Source organism: Emys orbicularis, chromosome 22 (genome assembly GCF_028017835.1).
Source record: "Emys orbicularis isolate rEmyOrb1 chromosome 22, rEmyOrb1.hap1, whole genome shotgun sequence".
Classification (NCBI taxonomy): Eukaryota; Metazoa; Chordata; order Testudines; family Emydidae; genus Emys; species Emys orbicularis.
In genome coordinates, this window is record NC_088704.1 from 17314065 (window position 1) to 17333680 (window position 19616).

Below are 19616 nucleotides of genomic sequence, written 5' to 3' on the forward strand. Positions count from 1 at the left end.
GACAGCTCTTCTAGCGTTAAGCATCCCTCATGAACCGTTCCAAAGGCATGATGCTGGCTTCTGGATTCCTTTTTCTTCCCCTCCCCGTTTTTATTACATAAAGCTGACAACTGCAGATTTGTCCTATGCTGACACTCAGCCAGTCAAATGAAGGAGTTCATGTTCATCCCAGCTTGCTTCACTTTGCTGGTTCCTCCTCCAGCCCTAACTTTCAGCTCAAGTAACATGATACTGCTTGGCAGGGGCTGATAGAATCCCTGGCCCATTGGAAAGCGGCTTAATGTAAAGTCTGCTTTTTTTTTTTTTTAAGCTTTTTCAAAGGCTGGTGGTGGTTCCTCACAAATTTTGACTGCAGGGCTCCTCGCAAATGCTCCAGATGCAACTGCGAGCAGGAGGGTTACAAATACAGTCCAGAAATTGATTATTTTCCCCCTCCCCCTTTTTTTAATTAAAGGCAGACATGGATCAAATGGAAGGACTTTCTGCAGACAGCAACAAGGGTTTTCTCTCATCTGAAGAGGAGAAGTGTGGGAGATATAAATCCATTGTGGGATTTTTATGCATTTTGTACATTTTCCCTCTGGTGGCTTTGCTGGCTACTCTGAAAGATCCAGTGGGAGCTGCAGCTCAGAAACCTCAGGTAGGGATGGGATCAAATTCTCAAATGCTTGGGATGGGATACAGAATATGGTGTGTGTGTGTGTGTGTAAACTCAAGGGGTGACCTAAGTCAGCTAGAAACTCCTTTATAGCTGGCTTGTCAACTCCAGTATCTGTTTGTATCTAGTGAGTCCCTTTTTGCAAAAGGATCTGAAAGGGAAATGACCAACCCAAAGATTAGGGTCAGAGGCTGATTCCAGACTTCTGAGGATATGACAAATGTTTTCTTTGCTATATCCAACCAGTAAATTGTCTAAAACTTGGTGTTTCAGTCCCACAACCTGGCATGTGGAAAAACTCTTCAATTTGGGTCAGAGAGTAAGTACCCTGAGAACCCAGCTCTCACAGCCCAGTGTGATGTGGCTCATGCATATCCCAGCCTTGTAGCAGCTGAATCAGCAGAACTCTCTTCACCGGGAACTCCGCAGACAGGGCTATTGTGAGATCAGAAAGTCCCCAAAGTAGGAGTTCGTGCTGGACCCACAGAACCCATTAGCTGCTGTCATGATAGATTATTCTGATTCTAGGGGCATCCATTTAGCAAGGTCTTCCGAAGCAAACTGGGATTCATGGGGAACTAAGGCAAAGATGAGGGGCTCCCAGGCGCTGATTTCATTTTGCTGCTTGTCACATCATGAAAAGCCTCTCTTGCTTCCTCTCCTGTTTGTATGCATCATCAGCTGGCAGTAGTGCTCCGATGCTGCTGCACATGCTCAGTGCTTCGCCTCTGTGAAACTGGTTCTAAGCTATCTAGCTGCACTAGAGCGTCACTAATGGGAATCTATGACTAGGACAGAGATAAATTGGAAAGAAGTAAAGTCTGTGCAACTCGAAGTAAATTAGTTTAGACAAATATGGACAAATAGTCTCTGATAATTGTAAGAGGGTGGGTGGGTAGTATGAAATAAGTGTATAGGCCAATACACCTCTGTGCTATCTTTGTGTCTCTGGGACTCCATTATAATGAGTCAAGATAGTCCTGAAGCAAATGCCTGGATCTGACCCATAGGTTTTGAGAGTGTTATTTGAAGGCTTAACCCAGCTGGGAATGGGCCCCATCTGTACAATGGGCTGAACTGCAGCCCAGGTCAGAACATTCCCAACAGGTTTTAGTTACCTCTACTGGGCCGGATTCTCCCTTACTCTGTTACAAGGTCAGAGCTGGGGAGGACAAGATGGCTTTCAACCACCTTTTAAAACTCCTTTTATCCTGGGTCAGTGCCCAGCCCCTGACGTAAGTCAGAGCAGCTTCAGGGTTGCTTTAATATACACAGTTGCTCCCCTGAGAACAGGAATCCATGTCACAAAGCTGGGTCAGACCCACAGCTGAGCTGGCATGAGGCCTGACTCCCCAGTGAAGACAAGAGGTGCTTCCAGGTTAGGTTCAACCTAAGGTTGGGACAAGGGGAGAAGCCAGATAACCTATAGTTGGTGGACCCGGCTGGTGGACACAGAAGAGACTCTGGTTCCTAGCTACGATGGAGTCTCTTGGCCTTTTGAGAAGCAATGTTAGCTACGCGGGAGGCAGCGCTGTCTGGTAATTAGAGCACGGGCTGGTAGTCAGCATGCTTGGGTTCTAGCTTGCCACTGCCACTAACTTCTTGTGTGACCTTGGGGCTGTTGTTTCACGTCTCTGGGACTCGGCTCCTTCATGTGTAAAGTGAAGATAATTCTTGCCTTCTACACAGGCATTAATTAATTAAGCCATGTCTGAGAATGATTAGTCGTATTGCTAATATATTGTATTGTTGTTGTTTTGACATCCTTGGATGCAGTAAATACACAGTATATTAATCCTGAGCGTAGGAGGCAGAGCTAGTAGAAGGGAGCTTTCAGGGACCTGTCACACCGCATCCTTTCCCCCTCTGTTGGCAGAACTCAAAGAGCCAGGCGGGCCCTTTGCCTAATCCAATAAAGGCGGGGACAGCAGCAAACGAAAGGTCTTTAAAGTCTCCAGTGCTCCCAGTTTACTTTAAGGGAGTTTCAGGTCCACAATCCAACTTCATAAAGAGCTCCCCCAGCCCAAACGCGAGCCTGTTTGACTCATTCACCCAGTGTTTCATCTCTCAGTAGGATGATGCTAGAGAAATTTGGCAAAATAAAATGAAGTGAGAACTTTCCAGGAACTGCTGCGATCCCTGTGGCCATAGACTCAGGCTTTGACTCACTCTGGGCCACCCAGCACAAGTTAGGGCTGTACAGAGGCAGGTCTGTAACTTATACCACTGATGTAAGGTCCCTCAGAATCCGGAGCAGTGGAACTCTGCTTCCTGCCTGTCCCCTGTCACAAGAACTCCCCCCAACACACACCCTTACACCAGGGACTGGGGGTATAGTTGGGGGAGCCACCTTTCCCAGTGGAGTTTCCTGGTTAAGAAGAAATTCTCCACTGACTTTCTACTTCATAGTGGCCTTAGCAGACTAGAGAATCCAAACAGTAGATGTCGGAGACAGAAATGGCTTATGAGCTCCCATCTAGTTCATCTCCTGCCAGGAGTACCAGCAGCATTACTGCTTTGGAAGGGACACCTAGGGGCCCACAAGTAGGTACCAACATATGCAAGTGCCCCTAAATGGGCAGGTTTAGGCATGCTGCTTGAGCTGCTCCAATTCCTTTAACCTCCTGTTTGTCTTTTAAGGAAGACGCCATATCGCCTGGCCTTCGGGGAGTGATTGCCCCAGCTCTCCCACACCTACCCCATACACGGAGAAAACGATACACACTTACACCAGGGCAGCTGAAATGGGACCACTTCAACCTGACGTACAGGTATGAACACGTGTTAACTCTGCGCGTGCTGGGTCTGCAATGTTTGCTTTGTGCCTTCCTGCCTTTGACACTCATGTTTTCCTGCTGTGGATCCTTGTGCTAATTGAACTGCTTGTGAGCAGTGGACAGCTGGGAACAATTAGTCGTCCGGACACACATTAGAATAGGCTCTATTCATACAAATATTGCTAGGTCTCTCCCACAGGTTGTACAGATCATGCGCCGAGCAGAACTCATTATATAAGGAACTAATGCATGGTATGCCATTCACGGTATGATGCTTGCTAACGCCTGCAGAAACCTACAGGTTTCTACTGGATTTGGTGCTGATCTGAGATGAATTCCAGGTTGACACACCTACAATTCCCTTTGACTCAATCCTGTCGTCCATTCACCCCTCCAAGGTAAATACATTTGGTCCCAGTTCACTCTGGGTGGGCTCAGCACTGGCTGAACTGCTCTCCGTGAAGTTGTTCGTAAAATTCTCATTGACTTCAATGGGAGCAGAGTTAGTCCAGCACGAAAATCCTCTGTGCTTGTGGCAGAAGTGGAACTTTTATCTTTTGGATTAGATCCTAAAAACCAAGGTTTCATAGGATGGGAGAATTACCTGGCACTTCTCATAAGAATGGAGGTTCACCTCAATATCTATGGCCAAATTTCCTACCCACAAACATGACCGCCCAGAATGTTGCATGCCAGCTGGCTGCACCGCTCCACTCCGCTTCAGAAGTGGTGGTACTTTGTAGCTGTAAAGGGAGTGAAGATCTGTTTTGGAGGGGATGGAGCGACATACATGTACAATGATGGTGAAATAAGCAGGCTGCCTCTGCCAATAGCTCAAAGACCAAGTATCTGCAGAACCAAAAGATAATAAGGGACCTAATTCACCACTGGTATAAGCCAATGCAAGTCCTTGGACTTGGTGATGTTGCAGCGGAGAAAATGGCCTTGTGCGTGCTGCACAATATGTGTCAGATATCTCCAACAGGAGAGCACACCCCAAACTTGAGTCAAAACAATGGTCTCTGGAATGACACAATCCTAAATCTATAGGCCAGCTCCTGCCGGTGTGAGCTGGCATAGCTCCAAAGTCGTGCAGAATGACACCACCCGAGGATCTAGCCCTTTCTTGTTACTTTCTGGCCACACTGCAATAACTGTAATGGTGAAGAGTTCAGCCCTTAAGCAAAACGCCCCCTGAAATCACCGATGGATGAATAGCTTCTGGCCTGCCAATGCTGTGCCCATCACTGAGGCAGGCCAAGCATGATGGACGATAGCCTCCATGTCCTGACAGATGCTTTGCCTCTTTGGGACGCTGAGGAGCAGTAAAAAGTCGTGCTGGATGGCGGGGGCCTGTTGAATGTTTCTCACGTGCGTTAACAGGCATGTAGACACAGCAAGCGCAGTGCAGCGAGTGTGCCTGGGGAATCCCTCTGGAGCCAGCTGAGGCCTGGCAGGTGTGACCACGCCGTTCTGGTGAACCTCAGGCAGCAGGCCAGGGGTCCGGATGTGGTTTGTACCTCAGCCTTGGCAGGAGTCCTCAGGTCTTGCTGAAGAAAGGCCCCTTGTTAAAATCCTTCCTGAGAGGGGAAGGCACCCTTCTGGGAACTCCTGAGGCAGTTAAAAGTGTATTCAGTGTAATATGTGGCGACAACCACCCCTTTATAATACACCCCCCATCTGGCCAGTCCTTTACAGCAAGCCCTCTCTGAAGTGATTTTCCAAGGCAGCAGCTGCTAAGCAGACCCAAGTCTAACCAGATTAGTCTCAGAGACCTGAAAGTGGCCTCTGGCAGCAGGGAATGCCTGTTGCAGCCTCCGCTCTGCATTAGGAAGAGGGTTGTTTGGGGGCAGGGAGGGTCTTGCTCCAGCTGGGAGGCTTCCCAGACAAGGACTGAAATGGATGGGAAAGTCTCTAAACCAACAAACCAGAAAGGAAGGAGGATCCAGTTATATTTGCATTGAGGAGGGTTCTAGCTGCCTGTGGCTCTCAACCAGCCCCTTTCACCTACACAGGAATGAGAGTTCCTGAGGCACTTAGAAAGGGATCGAGTGGGCATTTCAGTGTGAGCAGCAGGCACAGACTGGCACTCCCTGCTCAGTCTAGCAGTGCCACTGCCTGGATTCCCTGGGTAGCAGTTCCATCTCACACTCCTTCAGCCACATAGATGTCTCATTGCAACTTGTCCCGTGTTCCCCTTCTCCCCAGCAGCCACTGAACCATCCCGGTCAGCACTAGGTCAAATCCCCCCAGCAGCCATTGTGGGGTCCTTTTCCTCACAGCCTGGCTCTTGGGGCCGTAGACTGTCCTAGGTGCACATTGTCATTGTCACCTTGTCCAGTCAGTGGTGGTGAGCTGCTGGCCAGTGGAACAGTCCTTCCAAATGGACAGCAGAGGTCAGTGCCTGCCTACTAGCCCAGACAAATAACCAGGGATGCTGCAGAACAGCACAAACGCTCCGGCTCCCTTCAGCCCCTGACCAGAGTCTGCTATAGCATAGGCAAGCATTAAGAGCCATTAACTTGTTGCCTCCACGTTGCCCACCAAGCATTGTGGTATCTCCTCATTGCCCAGATTAAAGAGTTTATCACCCTAATTAAACTATCTGCTATTCTGCAAATAGGGCCTGCTCTGAACCCATAAAGTCAATGGAAAGGTTCTCACTGATTGCAATGGGCTTTGGACTAGACCCATAGTCTAGTTCAGTGAAACTCTTTAAGATGGGAACCTTTCCAGGTGAGCAGTACTGGAACCTTCAGTTGATGCAGGAGGATAGTCTGGGATCTGTCTAAAGCCAATCTGTGTCTCCCTGCAGAATCGTGTCCTTCCCGAGAAATCTCATTAATGAGAGTGTCACACGGAAGGGGTTGGCAGCTGCTTTCCGAATGTGGAGCAACGTTTCACCATTCAACTTCAAGGAGGTGCCACCCAACTCAGCTAGTGACCTGAAAATAGGTAGGTCTGCAAAGACCCTGGGGTCCTGCGCTAAAGAGAGAGTGGGCTCTGGCCCTAAGGGATGTTCCGTCTCCAAAACGGGGTCTGTGTTCCTCGGAGCATTTGGTTGCAGAACTTTTTGGGTGAGACCCAGGAGTCCTGCAACTGGAATGCTCCTCCCCACAGCACAGGCTGGGCCACACCCTCTGGCTGGTCTTGGTGATGCAGCCCCAGACCTTTGATGCACCTGCCTTCCCTCTGGGAGGAATCTAATTCAGCATATTCAGCAAGGGAAGGGGCTATAGTATTTATCACTACCCTAGTGCCTGCTATCCAGGGAGCTCAGAGAGTGAAATCTCCCCACACCCCTGTGAAGCAGGATTATCCCCATTTCACAGATGGGGAAACTGAAGTGCAGAGAAGTAAAGTTACTCACCCAAAGTCACAGTGAGTCTGTGGTGGAGCCCAGAATAGAGCATAGTTCTCCTGGATCCTAGTCTGGTGCGCTGACTGGTAGCCATGATGCCTCCTGGTATTTTATATATAGAGAAATCCTAGTGGCACTCCACATGCCCCAGAAGGAAGAACACCTCAGCAGTACTCTCCCTACAGTTCAGCCTGCTTCCTCTTCCTCCTGCAGAGCAAGGTCTACCTGTATATTTAGATCACCCTTGTCCCTATAGTATCTGAGCTGCTCTTACAGGTACAAACACACTAACTGAAGAGGAAGTTCAATACAGTTTCTCCTTGTCTGGGCTAGCAGTGGTGCCTAGTGGATAGAACACCAGACTGGGACTCAGGTGACCTGGACTCTATTCCCAGCTTTCCCATTGGCCTGCTGGTGCCCTGGGGCAAGTCACTTCACTTCTCTGTGCCTCAAATTTGCCATCTGTAAAACGGGGATAATGATGCCTCCTTTGTAAAGTGCCTTGAGATCTCCAGATGAAAAGTAATGTACACGAGCTAACTATTAATATTCTTATTCTCTCTCCCCACCCTGCTAGCTCTCCATGTACTCCAGACCATTCTTTAAATCCTATTAGTTATTCCTTAATTCTGGTTCCTTTCTCACCATCCATGTTATAATCCCTTGCAAGACCAGGCCTCAGCTTCAAGCTCAAGGATTCGGCTGCACATTGGTGGGTTGCTTCAGCTCCCCCTTCCTTGTTTATCTCCACAGATCTTACTGAGCCATTTCCCTTTGTCCCTTCTCAGCTGCTATGCAGGTTCACTGGGTGCCTTTCTGAAGCTCTCAGCCCTGGGCAATCATAATGCAGTTTTCAATCCTGGATCATCTGGTTAGTTTCACATTCTAGATGTAAATTCCTTTCAGGATTTATGGCCTATGAAAGACATGATCATTCTTTCCTGTGCAGACTGCGGTGTCTTCAGGATTTCCAGCAAAGTTTCCATTGTTTCGCAACATATTTCTTGCTCTGCTATTGCGTGACACCACCTGAAAGGAGATGATCCACCTCCCTGGGGGCCTTGCCTAACAGAGAGTGAAATGCTGCCATGTAGGAGCTCCACAGAGCCCCATTCCAGCAGGCACCTATTAAGGACTGCATGACATGTAACTAGAGCGCAGGCCTGAGAGCCAGGTTCTGCATGGTGGCCTGAAGCAAGTCACTTAACCTCTCTCTGTCTCTGTTAAATCCAGATTTAAAAGGGGATAACACTTATCTGCCTCCCAGAGGCATTTGTAAAGAGCTTTGGATGGACATTTGTTGCAGGCAAGTGGTTATAACTAAATAAACTTTTATAAGAAGTAGCAGCTCAGCAAAGGAGTTTTTATGGCCTGGGCACTACTGTAAAAACTTGGTCCCAGCCTGAGGATCTTTGTATCACTTTAGACGATAATACCTCGCCCTTCTATTGCGTATTTCATCTATACTTCACAAAGTTCCCCAGTTTACAGATGGGGAAACTGAGGTGCAGTGAGGCGAGTTGATGTTCCACCCAGCGAGCCGGGAGTAGAACCCAGATTTCCTGAGTCTCAGTCCAGTGCCCTAAACACTAGGCCACCCTTATAGCAGAGTCTCCACTACCTGTCAGTAGTAGCAGAATTGATAGTCTCCTCCCAGACCTCTAGGAGGTAGCTAGCGAGCCCATTGTAGACATGGGAGGGCTCACTCCAGGGAAAACATGGAGAGATTCTGACACTGCCTCAATCGCTAAACTAATTCCCCTGTGGGAAACCTGGATTAAGCAGGGGCTACAGGCTTGTATGCCAGACTGATGGGTGTAGCCCTGTACAAGATACACAGTCAACAGCATTTAAAGTTGCAAAGAAAGACCAAAATAATCCAAGCTGCATTAGATGACTGAGAGTCAAAGTTCACATAGCTCCTCGTAGGGGTGCAGAAAGCAGCGTTGACCAGAATGGGTGAGTGGGTAGAGATCTGGCGCACTGGGATAGGGGAAATGGTTTCATGTGATGGGAGGTGGGCATATTGGGCTGTAGTTGCTAGTGTCCACACCAGGGATCGGCAACCTTTGGCACGCGGCTCGCCAGGGTCAGCCCCCTGGCGGGCTGGGCTGGTTTGTTTACTTGCTGCGTTCGCAGGTTCGGCTGATCGCAGCTCCCACTGGCCGCGGTTCGCCGCTCCAGGCCAATAGGGGCTGCGGGAAGCAACGCGGGCTGAGGGATGGCCTGGGACAGCGAACTGTGGCCAATGGGAGCTGCGCTCAGCCAAACTTGTGGATGCAGCAAGTAAACAAACGGGCCCACCCAGGGGGCTTACCCTGGCGGGCCACGTGCCAAAGGTTGCCGATCCCTGGTCCACACAATGATCAATCAAACGCTAAGCCTAAGCAGTCGGTCACTGCCTCCTCTTTAATGCCCTGATTAAAAAAGTAGGAGTTTCCACTTGGTGTTGAAACAGGAGCTCCTCTCTGAAGGGAAGCTTAACTTGTGTCCTTTGGAGACTGCCCTAAATCCAATGTCACCCCAAACACTTTAGAGCTGGACCTGGTTTGTATTATTCAACCCTCATTTCTAACTATCTCTTTAAGTTTGATTTTCCTTCTGTGCATCTGTGGGATGGAAAACTTACATATTTTAGAATATGTCCCTGAGACACTCTCCTCTTTGTTCAGTCCATGCATGTATGAAGTATACTGAGTAGTCTGACTTTATGTATTCTCTTTTACAGGCTTCTATTCCATAAACCATACTGATTGCCTGGAGTCACTCATCCATCATTGTTTTGATGGGACGACAGGGGAGCTTGCCCATGCTTTCTTCCCGAAAAATGGGGAAATCCATTTTGATGACCATGAATATTGGATATTGGGAAACACTCGGTTCAGCTGGAAAAAGGGTATGTAACTTGTCTCTGAGGAGATCTACTTCTCCCAAGAGATTGATTGCATTTTTCCACAATGATGTTGCTCACTCTTATTAAAATCCTGAAAGGTCCACAAGACACAAATGCCAATGGAGTAGGTTGTTAGGGAGGGACTCGTGTTGCAAAGTCTGGTTCCAGACTGAAATTTCCCCAGCACTCAGAGGGATTTTGAACCTCTTTAGTTGTTATGGAGGCACAGTATCAGTGTCATAAATAAGTCTGCAGGAGTCATTATTTTCTAGATAGATATTACCTTTGATGGACCAACCTGGCACATGGTACTGACTTATAAAAGGTGTTTCACCCCATCAGTTCAAGCCTTTAGAAGATGTTTCCAACCATGATCCATTTTCCTCAGTGTGTGTGGAAGGGGGTGATGAACCTGCGGCTAGATAGATTGCTTTGATATCCATTGTCCCTGCAGAAGGAGAGGCTTTACTGACTTCATGAGGCTGTGATGGAATGGAATTTAGAACTTTGTTTATCAGGGGTTTACTGGTGTAGGGCCAATATCCACCCACCTTCCTCACGCAAATTCTCCAGCAGCTTGAGTAGAACTCCTTGTGTAAGGTGAGCAAGATTTGGCCTTAGGTTGGGGTTCTCAAACTGAGGGTCGGGACCCCTCAGGGGCTCACGAGGCTATTACATGGGGGGGTCGTGAGCTGTCAGCCTCCACCCCAAACCCCGCTTTGCCTCCAGCATTTATAATGGTGTTAAATACATTAAAAAGTGTTTTTAATTGATAAGGGGAGGTCTCACTCAGAGGCTTGCTATGTGACAGGGGTCACCAGTACAAAAGTTTGAGAACCCCTGCCTTAGGTCTTTATTTAGGTGCAGATTTTCTCACTGTTTAACCAATCCTGGGAGAGACAAAAGGAAAGTTTGGTGTGATTCTTTGTGGCTGTTGGTACTGCTGTCGTGTGACTGAACTCCAGCCATGGAATATTCCCGTTTGGTGGCAGTTCCAGCACTTCCTGAGTAATTCAGTGGGCCCCAACCACATTGTAAATAATCAGGACTGGCTTCCGTCCAAGCAGCTGTGCTATCTCTGGGGAGGGCCACGTTATGTTTGATTTCTTGGCGGGGTTGTTCACATTTTTGTTGTCCTCTGTAACCAGCTTTCCTGCGCACATGGTCATTTTCAAGCTTGTGGCTACCTAAAGATATCTTGGTTACTTTTTTTTAAACAATGTCTAAAGTAACATTAAATTACAAGCAGATGGTCCCTGACCAATCAGCAAACTCATTTCATAAGGCAAATGTTATATTTCTTTGAAGTTAAGTTTTTCGTTTGTTACCAAAAAAAGCAGGGTAGGAGAAGCTTTAGAAATGTATCCTGTGTGTTCCTGTTTATCATTTTAGCAGAAGGTCTTTTATCTCTTTTGTGCGTGCGTGAGAACACGTGTTCTGTAAGTGTATGTAGTATTACATATATTATGTATATAACGTGCATGTGTATGTATGCTAAGATGTTTTTAAGTGACTGGTGATTTTGGGTTTCCAACTTGAGACATCTTAAAGGGACTTGACTTTTCAGAGAGCAATGCTCTATTCTTCCTGAAAATCAGGCTCATTATAGTACTTCAAATTAGGCACCCAAAATCTCTAGTTGCTTTAAAAAATATTGATATTTTATTTACACACACACACGCTATTTTCAATTCACAAAAAAGATCATAACATGACCAAACAGTTGACATGTAAATGAAAGATTGCGAACACCAAGGATGGAGAGGAATTACTTATGGCTTATCTATATGGGGACACTTGGGGAAGAGGGTACATCTACACTACAGAGACTATACTGGCATAGCCCCATAGTGTAGACACTGACAGAAGGGGGTTTTCTGTCAGTGTAGGAACACCATGTCCCTGAACAAAAAGCTGAACTTTTAAGTCAACACAGCTACGGCTATAAGGCATATGGAAAAATTCAGAGCCCTGACCAAGGTAGCTATGCCAATTTAACTGCATCTACACTGGAGGTTCTTTGATGGAAGAACGCTTTTGTCAATGTAGCTACTGTCAGTCAGGGAGGCGGTGTTCCTATATCGATGGAATAACCCCATCCATCAGTGTGGGCTGTGTCTACAGTATTGGGTTATGCCAGTATAGCTATGGTTGATAGTCTCCATAGTGTAGACGTACTCAGCGTCAGCTGTGTCGACGAAAGCCTTATTCCATTATCATAGCTGTGTCTACACCTGGTGGTTACATCGCCAAGGGGTGTGTGGCTTTTTCACACCCCTGACCAATGTAGCTATGCCAATATAACTCTACAGGGTAGACCAGGCCTTAATTAGCATTAGCTTCTCAAGTGGATTAGTTAAACCACATTAAAACCCTGTATGTATGCTCTCATTCAGAATTAAAGTGACCTTGGTTTGGTTTGGTTTGGTTCACTTTGAAATTAAGGCCGCTTTAATTCTGAATGTGTGCGTGTCCACACAGATTTAATATGGTTTAACTAATCCACTTTAAATTTACAGCATTTTAGTTAATTCGGATTAATTTTTGCCAGTGTGGACGAGCCCTAAGTACAGCTAGAAGTAATGGGATACAATTAAGAGAGGGAAAATATAGGTTTGCTATCAGGAAAAATATCCTGCTGGTGAGAGTTACTGGGCTAGAATAATCTCCCATGGGAAGTGGTGGAAGCACTTGCAACATGTTTTATAGTTAAACTGGATAAAGCCCTAGAAATAGTTCTGCAGTGATGGGGGAAAAGACAAGGGATGGCTTGGCCAGCCCAGACCTATCCACCAGCTAATTCCCACTTACGCCTACAGCAGCCACACATCATCAGAGTGCTTAACAAGTGTGAAATGGGAGGGTCTGGCTGCAAATTGGGCAGTTTTTGGACCACTTCTGAAGGTGGAAGTCAGACTGAGTGCAGCCGCATGAGATTCTCCTAACTCCCTGCCACTCTCCGCTCCGTTCTGGAGAGGGGAGTTCAGTCTCTGCGGTCAGGCTGGCTAATATTTTTTTTTTTATGTGGACACTTGTCCAGTGGCTTACAGCTCATTACAGTCACTGTGCATCTGAATTGTTGCCTTCAACCAAAAGATTCTACATCCTATTGCTAAAGTAAGGTGGGAATTAAATGATGTATAGAGTCTGGTGCTGGCCCTTTGCAAGGGGTGAATTTCACCCCTAATCCTTTTCCCTGCCACTGCAGAATTATTTCAAGTGCTTTTTTACATCTTTAGGACAAGGATTTTTGGGGGTTTTATTTTGACTTTTTATTTTAACCCATTGCAAAGCCTCTCACATGCTTAGAGCTATAGAAACAACAAACCAAATAAACACTCACACAACAGGGTTATGAAATCATCAGGGGGAGAGAATTTGAATGATAATCCAAAATGACTTGTAAGAACATTTTAAAGCACAAGGAAATAAAAACTAGAGCAAAACAAAACCCCAGACAAACCTTCCAGGGACTAAGGCTGTTTGTAAGGCATTTAAAGCAGGAATGTCAATGTATATTCACAGAGAGATGGAGTGAGTGTGGTCATGTTACAAGATTCTCTAACATATTTGTATTGGGGGAGGAACAAAAACCCACACAAACCCTGAGCTGAAGATTAAATGCATTCCATGGCAGTGATATGGTGATAATAAAAATCAGATGTCCATATTTTATGGGTGTCTGCTAGCCACCAAACCATATACTTATCAACAGGTAACTTGTTTTTTGCAAACAGCTGCTGGTACAACATTAACAGCGTTTGGGTTTGCAGTAGTTACAGTGGGTGAGTGGGTCGTGTGTCCTCCCCCCTCCCCCCCCAAGAAGGTGGCAGAGTCCAGAAAGATATCAGCACAAACCATGAAGCTCCCTAAAAGCTATTTAGAGGAAATGAGATATCGCAGTAAATTTCTTAGCCATGTCAGGAATGATGGGTACCAAGTGAGGAACAGGGTACATCTGTCAAGGATGCAGAGCATGAGGAGAACTGAAGAGCTAAAGTTCCTAGCTGAGGACAAGAAGAGCTGTGTGTGTCACAATTCAGTTAAAATCTTCATTCGCAAGCCTCATAGGGTACAAAGGATGGTTCTGTGGCTAAGGCCTGGGATAGGAAGTCAAGAGACCTGAATTTTATTCCCAGCTCTGCCACAAATGCCCTAGACCTGATTTTCCACTCTCACTGGTTTGACAGCAATGTAACTCCATTGATTTCAGTAGAGATGCTTCTGATTTGCAGTGGTTTGAATGAGAGGAGATCCAGTCCCTGTAACTGCTTGCCTGCAAAATAGTGATGACAATACTGATGATGCTGCAAGTCTGACTTCACTAATGTTTGTAAAGCACACGGTGCTCCTCAGACGCATGATTCTTCAGAAGGGCTGAAATATCTGGGTGCACAGATGCAAATTAACATCACAATAGACAGGGATGAAAGATTCTCTCATCCACCATCCAAAGGTGCCTTGAGAAACAGCCAAAAAACAAAGGTAAACAAGCATTTCCAGAGACTCCCATTTAATGCATTAAGCAAATTTGCAAAACGCCATCTTTCTCTGAGAGCTGCTCTAGTTCAACCACAAATTGACTTGATGCAGAAATTGTTGGGTGAGATTCTCTGGCCTGTCTTATGGGTAGATGATTATAATCATCCTTCTGGTAAAATCTAACAGTCTCCAAGTTACTACCAAGAAGTTGCAGTTCAATTCTACATCTTAAGGGGATGCTAAGGTCAGTACAACAAAAATGTAACCTCCCTTGTAGGAGTTTCATTCCCAGGTGTATGGAGAACAATCAAAACAGTGTGCTTTATACATGTGTAAATGGCTAATGGTTTCATCCCTAAATGATCATGTCCTAGTTAGAGCATGATGCTGTGGGAATAACATGGGAGAATGTTGCCAGGAACACATCGGCCTGGTCATGCTGGGGTTTTGTTCTGATTTCCGCCACAAATGTAGCAGCTCTAATAGGCAAAGCTGCTGTTTGCACAGTGCATGAAACCAGGGTAAGAGCTGCTGGTGGAAATATCCACTGCTGATGCACGGGAGATGGAATTGGGCAAATCTCCAGGGTAGATAAAATAATTCCTAACTGTCAGAACAAAGTCTGAAATTGCATCCTGACTGAGCTGAAACCATTGTTGTTAAGGTTAGTGAACAGAACCATGCTGTGTAACTTCTGTTGCTGTTCTTTTCCTCTCTCAGGTGTTTGGCTTACAAACCTGGTACACGTAGCAGCTCATGAAATTGGACATGCCCTGGGACTCATGCACTCCCTGAACTCTAATGCCCTGATGCACATCAATGCCACTTTAACTGGGAAAAAGACCATCTCCCAGGATGACATCTGGGGGATTCACAGACTCTACGGTGAGAGGAGAGGAAAGGGTTTGTTTCTTGTAGCTGTTAGTGTAACGAGCAGCACTGATTTCCTGACACCTATCCTGGCTTTAATGGGAGCTCTGCACTTGACCAGATTGGGCTCTGATTTCACAAGCAAAGAGTGTTTGGCAGCAAGTTCTGTACTTTCCCAGTCAGCCTCTGAGCTGCAGCCAGCATGTTGACTTCTTATGCTACCCCAACAGGTCCGAGGGAGTCTAGGCCAAGGCAGAAGTGTGTGTGTCCTGAAATGGGTTAGTAAATTTCATGCTGAAGCTAATGGGAGCGGGTGGAGGAAATGTTCCACTCCCCTCACATCTGCAAAAAAAACTGTGCTTATGATGGGTACGAGATTGACAGGCCTGAAACCTAAAGTCCTCAGAATACACAGAACAAGCACAGCGGAAGCAATGCCATGCATGGTTCCTTAATATGCTCCACCAGCATGCCCCAGCCTAGATTTGTGGCCATTTCTAGGGTCAGTCTATATGGCTGTTCATATCTTGGCCCCTTTAGTCTCAATCCCAGTTTCAGCTGGGAAAGATTATCTGCCAGGTCAAGGTTAGCAACTGCCTCCAGGAGTAAAGTAGAAAACATTACCTTATAGTGTAACTCCCCAAAATCTTGTTCCTTCAATGTATGGATCAGGAGCTGTGGCTTGCACTGCCACCTGCACATCTGCTAAATTTAGAGCTGCTTAGGAAAGAGACTGGCCCATGCAGGGAGGAAGGCAGAAAATGAGACTCTTAGAGGTCCTGGACTAAGGCATATTTACAGAGTGGGAAGGCAACATGACCAGAGCAAGTCCTACCCACAAACCAAACTGGGGTGCAGCAGGAGAGCTAGCTTAACTTGGGCACCAGTATTTATCAAGACAATGCTAAAAATGACATTGCACTGCACAGCTGTCTGTGCCAGACTGGCACATTGTTTACTGATATTAAGGAATAATGAGTCAGAGCCAAAGCTGCTGTCACAGCTCCATTGAAGTCAATGGGATCAGACTTTCAGCTTGGGCAAATTCACAGTTCCACTGACGGTCCAGCCTAGTTCATTCACTTCATGTCTGTTGTTTAATTAATGTAAATACAGGAAAGTGCACACTTATGTTCTTATTTTAGGCTGATTCCTGCCCATAGCAAATCAAACTTATGCAATGTGATCCAATGTCATTTTATTGCACATCACATTCAGAACTGGCACTTGTCCCTTTAATACTTTGTCTCCTTTCATTTCAGGCTGCACAGACAGACTATTCGTATGTCCATCATGGGCTCGGAAAGGTTTCTGTGAGACTCGTAGGAAGTTGATGAAAAAGCACTGTCCGTCCAGCTGTGATTTCTGCTACGGTATCAGTTCCTCTTCCAGGGTTAAGGGTCATAAGAGTTGATAGAGGGACAATGTTAAATTGTGTGAGCTATCTGAATGTTAGTGACAAATGACAAGACTCTTCCAGACCAAAGAATTCAGCAATGAGTGATGCCCCTAACACTCCTGCTTTGCCTATTGCATTTCAGCCACAGGATGTGGACATTAAGACACCAGGGCATGTTTTCTATAGTGTGGAAAAGTCTGCTGTCCTGGTCAGTGTTCCTCCTCTCTGATCCAACATTCCAATGCCTTGAGAGTCTGTGAATACATAAGAATTGTTTCATGTGCCTTGTGCTGCTTCCCTCCATCAGATCCTCTTAAGGGAGATCGCCTCTGAATTTTGCCCTCAGGAGCTAAGTATTTGGTGGCATAACTTACATGACAATGTGGTAGGAGGTGGGAAAGTTGTGAGCTAAAGCTGGTTGGTCTAACTTACACTCCCTGCATCAGCTCTGCACTTGTCCCTCTATATCTAACCCATCCCTTTGGAAATCTGAAACCTGGTAGTTGCTTTGTTAAACAAATTTCAGTCTATTCCCCCATCTTATCTGAGAGAAAGAGAGAGGAAAAAGCATGTCATTAACTGCACAGTTACTACACCCTGCCTTTGAAGAATGCAAGCCAAGGGGATAGCACAGGATCATTGGAGTTAGTGCTGGAATTGCATATTAGGTGTCAATCGTGCCTGCTACAGTGCAGTAGGAACATATTTGTGAGCCTGGACTAAAGGAAAGAGGGCACTTGGGTTGTGTAATTCCATTCAGACTAATAACAAACATGTCTTAGAACAGCATTTCAATGACTAATTATATTTTATGTAAACTGTTTCCCTGCAACGATTCTTGTGTGAATCCAGGACCTAGGATTTTAAATCTTCCTCTTCTCCCCTGCCCTCCTCTCCCCCCTCCCCCCAAATCAGCAAATATCATGAGACTTGCACTAAAATCACAAGTGTTGGCAAGGCTGTGCTGATAGAAAGAAGCCCACCAATGTCATCTTGTGCCATGTAAATGCACTGAGAGGATGTTATTTGCATATAGAAATTATGATAAGCAAGTATTGGAAAGACATTACTTTATTTAGGAGGAAGCTTTGAAGAACTACTATACAGAAAAGGAAATCTAAAAGGCAGTGTGGTTCCTCAAATACTGTTATCTTCAGCAATGCTTTGCAATGGGATAAACTGACTTAGCTATTTTTTTTCTCCCCTCCTTCTGGTGGACAGAATTCCCTTTTCCAACCATAGCGCCAACTCCTCCTCCACTCAGGACGAAAACCAAGATCGTTCCTGAAGGCAGAAATGTCACCTTTCGCTGTGGACAGAAGATTATTCATAAAAAAGGCAAAGTTTAGTAAGTGCTCTTCCCCTGTTCCAATCATTTGGGGGACATGGCATTTTACAGACAAAACAATGATATCAGACATCTAGAAATAATGTTCTGAGATGGGTTTTTTCTTTGACTAAGAAGTGATTTCACTGGAATAAAGCGTGTTCAGAACACTTTTCCTTAGGGAAGTGACACTACAAAGTAGCAGTTTACTCTGAGACCCATGGACTTAAGGCTTCTCTTTATAGCCATTAAAATTACAATGTATCATTTATTATTAGTATTGCAGTAGTGTTTAGGAGCCCCTGTCACAGAGTGAGATGCTGCTGTGCAGAACAACACCACAATCTCTCACAATTTAAGTATAAGACATGAGAAAACAGGTGGGAGAGCACAAGAAACAATGTAGAATTTAACCCCCCTACTATGGATGGGATGCTTTACTGCTGATTATGAGAATGCAACTCTTAGTGTTACACATGGGTACTGTTGGTTTTAAATTTTTTAAAGATCCCAGAGTCTGACACTATCAGATAAATAAGCTATGGTGAAAGAGAGACTCTGTACTTCACTTAAATAGTAGTAACAATAACTCTCACCAGTAGGGAAATTTTCTGGTCTATGTTATACTAGAGGTTACAGTAGATCATCATCATGGTCCGTGCTGGCCTTAAATCGATGAATCTATAAAATACTTCTTTCAACCTATTGTGGCAAGTAAAGATTAGAAGGGGAAAAAATCTATTTTTCAGCTTGGGTACAATGTGTATGACAGGGCTGTGTCTAGTCATTTTCACTGTTTCCTTTGTTTGTCTGGGTCTTTCACATGACAGCTAGAGTGAGAGCATTTTTTTTTAAACATGATGGTAAAATCACAAATACTACCAGGACTCAAACAGGGTCCTACTTATAACTCATTTTTAAAACGAACTAGGGCTAAAATTTTCAAACGTATTTAAAGATGCAGATAGGCACTTTTGAAAATGGCACTAAGCAGTTTAGTTGCCTAAATCCCACTGATTTCAATGGGAATCAGGTAACTAACCTGCTTGGATGCTTTTGAAAATCTGGCCTTAAGTGCCTATCACTGGAAACTTAAGCAACAGCTGAGCAGTGGTTTGGAGATGGTCAGAGGCACCTAACTATCTTTGTGGGTCTGGCCCTAACCAGTCCCTAAGTTCAAGTGATTTAGATATTGAAAAGGTATTTAGTTGCCTAATTCCTAGCCATTTCGATGGGAGTTAGGCATGTCTGAAACTGCCACTAGAAGACACCTAAGTCCATAGGGAGGTAGAAGCTTTTGAAGTTTAATCTACGTTTCAAGTTGGTCTTGTCTGTGCTATGATACAACCCCAATACAAATTCTTATTACTGACAAGCCCCTTAAATGCACTTTGATCTATGCTGTGTGTTTAATTTTCACTATTTTTCTTATGACAGCTGGTATAAAGATAAGGAGCTTCTGGAATACTCATATCCAGGTTACTTAGCCTTAAATGATGACCACATGAGCATTATTGCCAATGCAATCAACGAAGGAACCTATACCTGCATTGTGAAGAAAAAGCAAAGAATCCTTACTACCTATTCCTGGAGGATTAGGGTTAGGCACTAACAAGGGTCTTGAATGAGGACTTCAGTTACTGCTAATTATGTTTGACAAAAACCCATCCTCTTCAGTATTTTATGTTTAACCTCCAGCAGAGCAACCCACCACAGAAATCAGCTGCTACCAGTGATTGGGCAAGAAAGTTGGACACTGGGACCTGATCATTGGAAAAATTCTCCTCCAAGAGTTTACTATTAATGAATTTATCAAGCACATGCTGCTGCAAAAGAGAAAAAAATCTTG

The 19616-nt window shown here is 45.4% G+C and overlaps 1 protein-coding gene across 1 annotated transcript; it reads left to right on the top strand.

Moving 5' to 3' along the window:
• The first annotated feature begins 460 nt into the window (after positions 1 to 460).
• On the top strand, positions 461 to 19379 carry MMP23B (matrix metallopeptidase 23B). The gene is made up of 8 exons (XM_065421425.1): positions 461 to 640; positions 3299 to 3429; positions 6251 to 6390; positions 9525 to 9692; positions 14892 to 15056; positions 16304 to 16414; positions 17662 to 17788; positions 19205 to 19379. Exons 1-8 carry the CDS (start codon positions 461 to 463, stop codon positions 19377 to 19379), a joined length of 1197 nt encoding a protein of 398 aa, XP_065277497.1.
• The last annotated feature ends 237 nt before the right edge of the window (positions 19380 to 19616 follow it).

What these genes read in the sequence shown, in the direction of transcription:
- MMP23B (XM_065421425.1), top strand. Translation starts at nt 461, where the DNA reads ATGGATCAAATGGAAGGACTTTCTGCAGACAGCAACAAGGGTTTTCTC. An exon ending in AGCTAGTGACCTGAAAATAG is followed by an intron (nt 6,391 to 9,524) that starts GTAGGTCTGCAA and finishes TCTCTTTTACAG; the next exon opens with GCTTCTATTCCATAAACCAT. An exon ending in TCGGTTCAGCTGGAAAAAGG is followed by an intron (nt 9,693 to 14,891) that starts GTATGTAACTTG and finishes TTCCTCTCTCAG; the next exon opens with GTGTTTGGCTTACAAACCTG.